We start from the raw sequence: 11,397 nt of genomic DNA, 5'->3' as shown, positions 1-11,397 counted from the left end.
TGGCTCACGATATTTGGAATGCACATTTCTTAAAGAAGTCTTATCTATCAGGTCACCAGTTTTAACGTGGCTAACTGTATCATATATGAACAAGAAACATGTAACACGTTCTTGTTATTAAAAATTGTATTTGCAATTGATTTGGTACAAGTATAAGGTAATAGGTACAGACTAATAATCAAAGTAGGGAGGCAAATCTGGGTAAAAGAGGGGCTTAATATAGCAGAGGAACCGGCATAACCCAAAATTTAAAAAAACCTGACAACGCCATGGCTAAAAATTAAAAAGACAAACAAACAAATACAGTTACACAAGAAACAACATAGAAAACTTAAGACTGAGCAAACAACGATTTATGATGAAGGATATTACAGAAGTTGATGACATCGAGACATTGTTAGCAAGGGAACATTTTAAAATTATCTATTCTAACAGGGATTTTAGAACATAGATGTCCATATTATGCAGTTATTTATAACTTTACGTACGTTTTTATCAGGAGTAAGTGTTATATATATATGCAATTCCCTTTGTACATATGTATCCAATTAACTTACCTTTTTCTACTTTTTTTTATATTGTAATGTTCAGATATAGTTTTGTGAAATACTAGCGATGACACTAAAACAAAACCAAATACTGTTCACTATAAAACATTGACGCGATTTTGCTTCTTTTGAGAGGACCGACAATATCGAAATCGTATTGCGACTGCATACGTATTGTTTGACCTCCTTCCTTTCTTGTTTTTAGATAATTAGGAAAATTTAATATGGTGGATAAACTCATCTTACATACCTGAATTATAATTACTAAAATCATTATTTGAGTTTGTATTTGTGATTTTGGTTGATAAAGGTTACAGTTGTATCAATATGAATGATAAATAGCTGGGAAATGAAAACTAAAACATAAGAGATAATTTTTGCAATTTTTATTTTTATAGTTATGTATTTTCCTTTGAATCGAGTGTAGTGGAAACATTCTGTATCATCCTATCACACTACTGCCCTCTTCTATTCTGCAAAATGGAGAATTAAATCATGATATTGTAGGAATACAGAGATTATGTAAAAAAAAAAATCATTATTACAAAACACTTTAAATTATAAAAAAAACATTATCAAAATTTAAAAGTCATCATCAATAGCAGCCGTCTTTATTTTGCATCGAAATGTTAAAAATTAAAAGATACATGTACAGTTGATCATTCTCGAACTTAATTACACATATGTACAATTGTCTTGAGCATAAGATTTGAAAAAAAGAACACTTAATTTGCCATGCCTTATCATGAATGTAATTATATAGTGAAATGAATCAAGGATTAGTTTAGAAATATGTTCAGTGGTAACAACATCTAGAAACTCGGTCAAACAGTGTTTTATTAAACATTCATTGTTAATTTGTTAATTCTACTCGGGACAATATTCCCCAATAATCATGCAATAACCCTATAATATTAGTATATTAATATTATTAATATAAATACTCATAATATGACAGTTTTTGTCCATTCGTTTTTGATGCGTTTTGTTATTTGATTTTGCCATGTGATTATGGACTTTCCCAATTGATCTTCCTCTAAGTTCAGTATTTTTGTGATTTTACTTTTTAAGTGATTTTATGAATTATCAATTGAAATTTTAAATTAAAACTATATGACTCAATATGATGTATCATTGGCCGACTGTAATTACTTTATGATATAATTTGTGTGTTAAAAACCCTACACATTTACTCCGAAAAACAAACAAACATATGTTTTACGAAATTCTAAATATATAATTACAATAATTTAGACACTATATCCCTAAATCTGAGTAGATTGTCATAAATATTGCACATTAATTTATATTAACAAGTTAATCCTTTCATTAACGTTATTTTGAAGACATTGTTAGTTTTAATTGTTTTTACAATAAGCCATTGTTAATTCGAAACTTTCCATTAAAAAGCCGATTTTTACTGAAATATATAACGGTAAGTGTGACATTTGAAATTCGGATCGAAATAACATTATTTGTACCGTTATATATAAATCAATATAATGATGCATAAGACATTTTAACAAGAAACAAGTCGCCTCAAAACGTTCAAATAAGTGTAAATACTGTTTTGCTAAACAGTGTTCGTAGAATATTCACTGGATTCGTTCATTTTATTGAATTTTGTCAAAAAATCTTAAATCATTTAAAACACTGAGGTGTTTATACCCTTATACTTCACTATATATATTGTTTTTCAATGCTTTTTACCTTTGTCAATGATATTATTCGAATGCCAATGATGAACTTGAACAAACGAAACGATCATTAAGAGTACTTAATTTTAAGGATCGCATCTTTGTTGAGATAAACAGTCATTTTGGTCTACGCTACTTTGATGCATGTTTGAACGCAGCGGGTATTAAAAGCCAAGTATTCAACACTCTTTAATGACAACCAATATCATGGATTTGGTAATTTTCTGTAAATTTTACTTTTGTTGCTCCTTTCATTTAATTAACCAAAAGAAAAATGAGAGGAAAAAAACGACTGAAATTTATCATGACCGTCTTTGTCTTGTTGAAAAGATGTTTTTTTTTTATACTGCATCATTGCTTTTCGCGCAGTCTCATTGTATTTACTGTATATTAATTTGTGATGTAACGTCAAAGACCGTATATCCCATTGTATAATGCCCGCGTCACACTGTCCCGATTTTTATATACGATGGACACCCGAAAGCGAAAATTGTAAGTTCTTATGCCCGTGTCACACTGTCCCGAATTTTACGCCGATGGCAACACGATTATGGAAATTTTCAAAATCGGGACTGATCGTATCCAGATCGGGCTATTCGTAGTGCCATCTTTAACCATCGTAGAACCATCGGCCACTTTTTCTAGCCTTCGGTGACAACTTCGGGAAGGGTTCTAAATTTTTTAACATGTTAAAAAATCCCCGAAGGTGCGTCCGATGTTGAGGGTTCGTATTGAGTTCGTATCACCATCCTCGCCATCGTAATGTCACCGGGAATGCATCTTTGAACATCGTATTGCATTCGTGTTTCCATCGTTTCCATCGGGCAGTTTTGACATTACGATGTCTACACGAATGAATCACGAAGCTACCCGAAGGTCTTACGATGGCAACACGACTTCGTGAAGACCTCGTAATCCCGTCGTGTTGCTATTGAATAAAAGTACGAAGGTGACAAGATGGAACTACGACGGCAATAAACCAGCTAAATGTAAGTTAATTTTCGCTAAAATACATTTAAAGTGCCATGCGCGATATGCACTGGTCAGTCTAATACGACAGTTAAGAAAGACGTTCACAAAACATGGAGCTCATATCATATGATTCTATGAGAACAAGAAAGGCGACAGCGTTGTTTCTATTAATTTAAATGGAACAAAAAACAGCAGCTATTACAGGTTCAGAATTTACTTTTACAAGTAAAATATTATTTTTTTGTCAATTTTTCATATCAAGTAACATAATGAAAATCATAGCGCGCCTCGTACACCAACACTGCAGGTACACGTATATAGGGAAAACAACCTTTTCTTCATTAGGGCCCCGCCTTTAGGCGGGTCGCCCTATAGTGACCAGTCTGTCCGTCCGTCCGTAACACTTTAACTTTGTGTCCGCTCCATATCTAGAGAACCATTATGATTTCATACTTTATACTTTACATGTTTATTAACCACCACCAGAGGGCGTGTCATGATGTATGTACAACTTCCTAGGTCAAAGGTCAAGGTAAAAAAAACTTTGGTTTCAGTTGACAACCCTGTGTCCTGTGGTGAAGATCGTGTCCGCTCTATATCTTGAGAACCGTTATGATTTCAAAGTTTATACTTGACATGTATATAAACCAACACCAAAGGGTGTGTCATAATTTATGTGCAACTTCCTAGGTCAAAGGTCAAGGTCAAAAACATTGGTTTCAGTTGACAACCCCCATGTCCTATGTTAAAGATCGTGTCCGCTCTATATCTTGAGAACCGTTATCATTTCAAAGTTTATACTTGAAATGTTTATAAACCAACACCAAAGGGTGTGTCATAATTTATTTACAACTTCCTAGGTCAAAGGTCAAGGTCAAAAACTTTGATTTCAGTTGACAAACCCATGTCCTATGGTATAGACACAATTTTTTAATGCACATTATTCACAGCGGGGCCCACAGATATGGCTCCCATCTCAATGATATCTAGTTATTCTGATTTTTTATGCATCGTCTGAGTTGTCACACGAATGTTTACTCCATAACAATTTTGTTTTCTATATGTCATATTTTGCCGCATTTGTTGCTTTCCCCCACATCCTTCCTTTTGTCTATATTATTATGATATTCTCCTGGAAAGAGCTCATCTTGAATAAAAGGGATCAACGAACCCATTACCTTACCTTTAAGATAGATCAGTAAACAAGGGCATAATTATGGGTGATTATTCAGACTAGTGCACATATTTTACAGTTCAAACAAGGCAATGCCGAGCGTGGCATCCCCTCGTATGCAACATATTGGGGACAAATATGGACACTTTATTTGTATGACACATGCAGAAAATGGTGAATTGAATATGCATATTTGATACATAAACTATTATTTTAGAAATCAACCAAAACATTCAGTAACTGGAGATACCTTTAATATTGTCTTTAGAACCAGCAGGTAAAAAACTGAGTAACCAATTTCCTGTGTTTTATGCTATTTCTTCCGTCTTATGATTAAACCAGAAATTAAATGTACAATATAATATATATTCAATATTGATCAAACAATTTAAAACGCGTGATGCCATTGGCATATAATTTAAATGCATCGTAAGCTGTACACGACGTCTTTTAGACATCATATGGCCATCGCGCCATCATCGTAATTCATCGTGTAGCCTTCGTAATCCATCGTGTAGCCTTCGTGATCCATCGTGTAGGCTTCGGCTGAGATATGAAGCTTAAATACCCAACTTCGGTTAACCTTCTTATGTCCATCTTTTTTTTATCGTATATAATTTCGGCACCATCGTATAGACTTCGTTATTCATCGTACTTGCTTCGGTCACTTTTTGGTATTTAACGAGATCGGGACCAACTTCGTACGAACTTACAAATTTCGCATTCGGGTGTCCATCGTATATAAAAATCGGGACAGTGTGACGCGGGCATTACGAAGTTGGTCCCGATCTCGTTAAAATACCAAAAAGTGACCGAAGCAAGTACGATGAATAATCAAGTCTATATGATGGAGCCGAAATTATATACGATAGCAAAAGATGGACATACGAAGGTTAATCGAAGACGGGTATTTAAGCTTCATACCTCAGCCGAAGCCTACACGATGAATCACGAAGGCTACACGATGGATTACGAAGGCTACACGATGGATTACGATGATGGCGCGATGGCTATACGATGTCTAAAAGACGTCGTGTACAGCTTACGATGCATTTAAATTAAATGCCGGAGGCATCACGCGTTTTAAATTGTTTGATCAATATTGAATATATATTATATTGTACATTTAATTTGCTCAAAACTTGGTATGGTGTTGTGTTGACGTAAACAGTGCATTTCGTAGAATTTTATCTGTGACGTCAATCAAAAAACAGGTTCGTTAACGTCGTCCTCTTCAAATTCAAAATCAATTGTCTTTACCCAAACATTGCATCTGGCACATAATGAAAATAGCCGACATATAAATCTTGTACAAGGCAATGAATGGAAGAAATTCAAACATTCGTTCATCCAATGTGAAAAGTTCAAATTGCAGAGTTCCGTATTTCATTACTAAGACTAATTTTATAAAAAAAACTGGTTTATCTTAAATATCGTTTAATCAACATACTCTCTTTCACAGATGTAGCCAGCCTTTACATCACAATAATGATCATTCCAATGATAGTTGTCAGGTAGGAAAAACATTGCACAATCTTGATGTGACATATAGTTGTCAGGTTGATTAGGTGACCAATCAGTGAATTCCATTTTTTCCAGTGTAGACATCCACCTCCATTCATTCTCAAAAACGGCATCAGTTCCACCGATCCAAAAGTTTTCTTCAAAACATTAAATACAAAACTTCCTTGGTTTAAGAGATTTAAAACAAAATGCATTAGTAAAGTAATTTCATATACTTATATACATACATTTAATACATTTTGTGTTGACATGAATTATCATTGAAATGGTCATAATTATAAATTAACTTTTTTGTTTACCAAACTTTGAATTTTTGAAATACTAAGGCTTTTTTACCTCCGAAATAAATCAACGTACCTATATTTGGGCAAACGTTTTAAAAATTGTTGGTCCTCAATGCTCTACTGGCGCAAATACACTATTTCAATCTTGGTGTCTATGAGTTTGTTTTCTATAGTACGAAAAACAACTTACGTTTGTGAGTCGTATTATGCAGCAGATAATTCCGTATGAAGTTGTTCTCATCTGCTGATTCTATTTCTACGAGTTTTCCCTGAAGTCGATTGCAAAACGACTGAAAAATATAGATAAAAAATCCAGTTTTTTTACTTGAACAAAATATGGCTGTTTGTATTCAACTTATTATATAAATACATTTTTTTCCTGTACGTTCTAGTTTGAAACCCAGATTTGTCTTTCCACATCGATTTATTACTTTTGATCAGCGGTTAACTACTCTTGTTGCCTTTATTCGAATTTGCTGATTTTCAAAATGACAGACTTCAATGACTACACATTATGTACAAATCAATTAGTAAGATTTTTGTGGTAATATTTTCTAAAATACTTATTTCGTGCATTAGAATTTACTTTAGCATTTGTCATTGCTAATAATATTTTATAATTTACTGTTTCCGTCTACCGATAAGTTTTCCTGATGCAAGCAAAATTACAAAAAAATCCGCCTCAATTTGCATTTTAGATTTCATTATTTCTACAATGATTTGTCGGACTGCTCTTGTAATTACGACCATCTTAATGCCCTTTGCACAAATTGTCAATGTACACAAAAGATATATACAAACATTTAGAAATTGGAATGATCTGGGTGAAAAAATGTTTAAGACACACAAACAAGTAGAATATTTTCTATGGACGGACAAATTATACAGCGTGTGTGTATGCATGTTTTTTCTAAGTTTTAGATTAAATGACATTTCTTCGTTTGTTTGCAACCGCTAACTATTAAGATCGTCAATAAAAGAATAGTATGAACCATTTGAGAAAAATTATGTCTTGCATAACTGCTACACTCGAATCAGAAATATACAAAAGATGTTACATATGAACATAGTCAAGTATGACATCCATTTTCACTGAACTATCAATTCTCAATACTTTATTAACCAAATGTTTAACAACACATTGAACAGTCATAATAGGGGGAAATTACAAGGTTAATTCAATCTGTTTTTATAGCTAACTTACTCTGACTTGTATGACAGTCGTATAAAATACCGTTATATTGACAACGAAAAGTGAGAGGTTAGCTAGATATAGACCAGATTAAATCTGCAATTTTCTACATCAGGAAATATATGTACCAAGTCAGGAATATGGCAGTTGTTTTTCATTCATTCGATGTGTTTGAGCTTTTAATTTTTCAAATCGATTAGGGACTTCTTGTTTTGGAATAGTCCTTAAATATCGAGATATTTGTTATTTAGCATTTTTCTGATAACTTTACTTGAATGCATATTCAGAAATTGTTGTTTTGCATCTTAATTACAGTACTGTACTATTATATTTAACATACTTTGAAAATGACAAAGCATAAATATGATAATCTAATTCCAGTACCGTTGATTCTGTAAAGTCAATCAGAAGATCCTCTATAAACACGTAACAGGATAAGGCATGACTAGTCCATCCATGTGGACACGATGCTCCTTGCGAATCTACAAACACCACTTAACACATATAATACACATTTGACAATACTGAAATTAAAATATTTTTTTTGTTTATTAGTCAATTTCTCTGACAAAAATCCATTGTAAACCCCATTACAAACAACTTCCGTTTTTATTGATAAAAGAAACGGTGCTGCTCTAAATTTCTATACAATGCATACAGCATACGTATCGTTACAAAACTTTTAGTTGAACGCTCTTCAGAAATACTTTTTCTATACTAGATATAAATGCTCATAATTACTGACTATTTTTCACAATTTCAACAAACTGAATAACACTTTACATATTTCATGAGTCAAAATCGCTTTGTTTCCATCAAAAACACCATTGTTAAAAGACTTAAGGTCTCAAATAATACACTTGTTTTCGAATGTGTAATCAAAATATGTCTTTCAATCGTCCATCACATCTCAAAGGAATAGGTCAAGTAAGACCCCTTTTTGGCCCCAAAGTATATCAGTTTAAAAAAAATTGTTAAAATGTAAACGTTTAACTTTTTATTTGAAAAAAGAATACTTCTGTTACATAAATATGGGCTTGTTTTTTTTATAATACAATGCAAATATGTCGGGTTCTAGCATCATTAAGTCATGCTAAATTAATGAAATCTTCACAATTTAAGCATTTGGGTTAAATTTTAGATTTCCGACTCAAATGGAAGTGGTCGCATTTGTGTTCATTTTTAATATTTAAATGATAATACATAACATATATAAAGGATAGGAGTGAACACGGATGCAGCCACTTTCATTTTTGACAGAAAAAAAAGAGTGACATACTATGGCATAATTGATAGATTTTTCATATATCACTGGACTATTTATTAAATTTGACACTACACTGGGTCGGATATATTGTCTATATACTATCAGAACCCGATGGTACCATTCATCAAGTTCTCTTTGATTCGGAACATGCATATACTGTTAATGTTTATGAATTTATTATTCTTCAAACAATCTCTTAAACAACTTTTTTTTTAATTTTTTAATGTATTTTCTGTTTTATACGAGCTGCTCCATGTGTGTCGCGGTTTTCACAACATAATGATTGCTTTCTGAACTTAATGTATTAAATGAAAATGTAAATAAAAAGGAAAACAACATTTTATAACTTGCGTCCGACACGCTAAATGAAAGTTCAAAATGAATGTTCCAATGTTAGTCAAGTGGATATAATAAGGAGATAATTTAAACTATTATATGTACAGTATGTTTTGTCTTTCATATCTTACTATTAATTAACATTGGTTTCTAAAGCCTCGGTCACACCTTACCGGATAAGACGAACGGACGCCTAACGGATGAAAATAAAAGTTGTCCGTTGACAAAATTGTTATCCGTTGGGAGTCCGTTGATGTACTGACCGAATAAAACGGACGTGTAACGGATGCATAACGGACATACAACGGATATGCAACGTACGAGAAACGGACACGTACCGGACAGAACGGATGTCAAACGTACATCCAACGGACGAGTAACGCATAAAACGGACACCTAACGGAAGCGTACCGGATAAAACGGATGAACAAGATATACGGAAAAATAAAAGGCGACAATAATAATACATGTAAATCGCATAAATATTCAAAATGTTTCTGTGTAACTGGTTTTGGTTTGTTTTATTCCACCAAAGGGCAGTATCTGGCCTGAATAAGAACTGCTTGATTGTGAAGACGTGCCTATACTCTAAGATCGATTATGAATAATAAGAATTCATGAACCTTTTAAGAAACCTGATATACCAATAATTGGCATTTCTGACGCGAAATTTTCAATTGGCATTTATCCGTTTCAGATCCGTTCATCATCCGTTTTATCCGTTATACGTCCGGTAGAAGTCCTTTTCTCATCCGTTCAACATCCGTTTTTTCCGTTAAACGTCCGGTAGAAGTCCGTTGGTGAATTTATCTTCCAGACCGCAAACGGATGTATAACGGACACGTAACGGATACAAAACGGAAACGAGACGGACGAGTACCATACAAAACGGATGCCTAACGGACGTTCAACGGACATTTTATCCGTTGGACGTCCGTTCAAAGTTTTGAACATGCTCAAAATTTTCCACTGGACAGAACGGACGTCGACGGATAAAACGGACGCTTAACGGACATGCAACGGATATGGACGGACGTCTAACGGATAAGAACAGACGTCTAACGGACATGAACGGATTGAAAAAAGTTATCCGTTAGACGTCCGCTCGAGCTATCCGGTAAGGTGTGACCGAGGCTTAATGTCCTTAAATTTCATAGAACACATTTATAATATTGTTTCGAAATTACCTTGAATAGCCATGAGTACCTATAAATAACAATCTAATACATGTATAAGAAAACATTTGACGTAAAATTATCAAAAAAAGTATATTGTATAAATTCATTTATTTAGAAATTTCAACATGTTTCTTTTAAATTGAACTACCAGTCACAGTAGAAATTGATCATTTCTCTTGGTTATATTAAGCGATTCTACTTTTTAGATTAAAAAAAAAGGTGCATACCTCTGTATAAAAGAATAAAACAAAAAATCAGTAATGCTTTATACTCCATTGGTAACTTGTATATTTATATCTGTGTTTGAGACATCAAAGATATGAAAGATAAGAAAATCAAGTTCTTAACATTGTCCATGATCGAGAATTATGAATCTTCTTAAGATAAGGCAAACATGTCTCTACCATCATTAATAATTGGAAGGATCTTTGTTATTATATAATCTTTTTCCTTAATAGTGGTACGCTTTTTTCTGATGCTTAAAGATGTTTGTTTCTAAAAAAAAATGAAAAGAAGGAAAACAAACCTTGTATTTTTAAAGAATTTTTTCATCTGGATCAAAAGTCACACTTATAACTTCGAAATATTTTATATGACTTTACACCTTATATCTTATCAATTGATTCAGGTCTTAATAAGTTTTTTTTATATGTCAATTCATTTTGTCTCGAAGCTACAACTTTCGTTTACTAGTAAATCGTTAAAAACTAAATATGTACACATAAAAAAGAACATGTGGTATGATTGCTAATGTGACAACTCTTCACAAGCGACCAGATGACACAGAAATTAACAACTATAGGTCACCGTATGGTCTTCAACAATGAACAATGTCCTAACCGTATGATCAGCTATAAAAGGTCCCGAAAGTACCTATTTTTGCTAAACTATCATTATTATAGAACAATAAGCAAAAGTCATGCAAGTACAGCATGTTGTTTTTGCTTTTGTTTTGGTTCAGGAACCTCTTAACCGCCAAATTTTGTTATCTTAAATCAATATATGAGTTTAATATTTAAACAAAATTACTGTAACGTGTGAGGTTAAACACAATTAGATCTTCCATAACTGCCTACGCACATTTCTTCACAAAGTCTTTGACGAGTCGGTCGGGTAATTTATTTGTTGTGTTATTGACGTACAGATCATATCAAAACTACATAACGATTGTCTCATTCGGAAATTTTAAAGCATCGAAGTCATGTATATGTTCTTCAACATTCTT

General features: G+C 32.9%; 1 protein-coding gene across 1 annotated transcript; it reads right to left on the bottom strand.

Annotated features, from left to right (window-relative positions):
* Positions 1-919: 919 nt before the first annotated feature.
* On the bottom strand, positions 920-10,523 carry LOC139510652 (perlucin-like protein). Its single transcript, XM_071297203.1, has 5 exons — positions 10,400-10,523; positions 7,776-7,873; positions 6,390-6,489; positions 5,842-6,052; positions 920-1,021 (listed from the first exon to the last, which is right to left on the bottom strand). Exons 1-5 carry the CDS (start codon positions 10,446-10,448, stop codon positions 991-993), a joined length of 489 nt encoding a protein of 162 aa, XP_071153304.1. The 5' UTR covers positions 10,449-10,523; the 3' UTR covers positions 920-990.
* Between the last annotated feature and the right edge of the window lie 874 nt (positions 10,524-11,397).

This window comes from Mytilus edulis, chromosome 2, assembly GCF_963676685.1.
Source record: "Mytilus edulis chromosome 2, xbMytEdul2.2, whole genome shotgun sequence".
NCBI lineage: Eukaryota > Metazoa > Mollusca > Bivalvia > Mytilida > Mytilidae > Mytilus > Mytilus edulis.
This window is presented reverse-complemented; position numbering and strand designations above follow the sequence as displayed.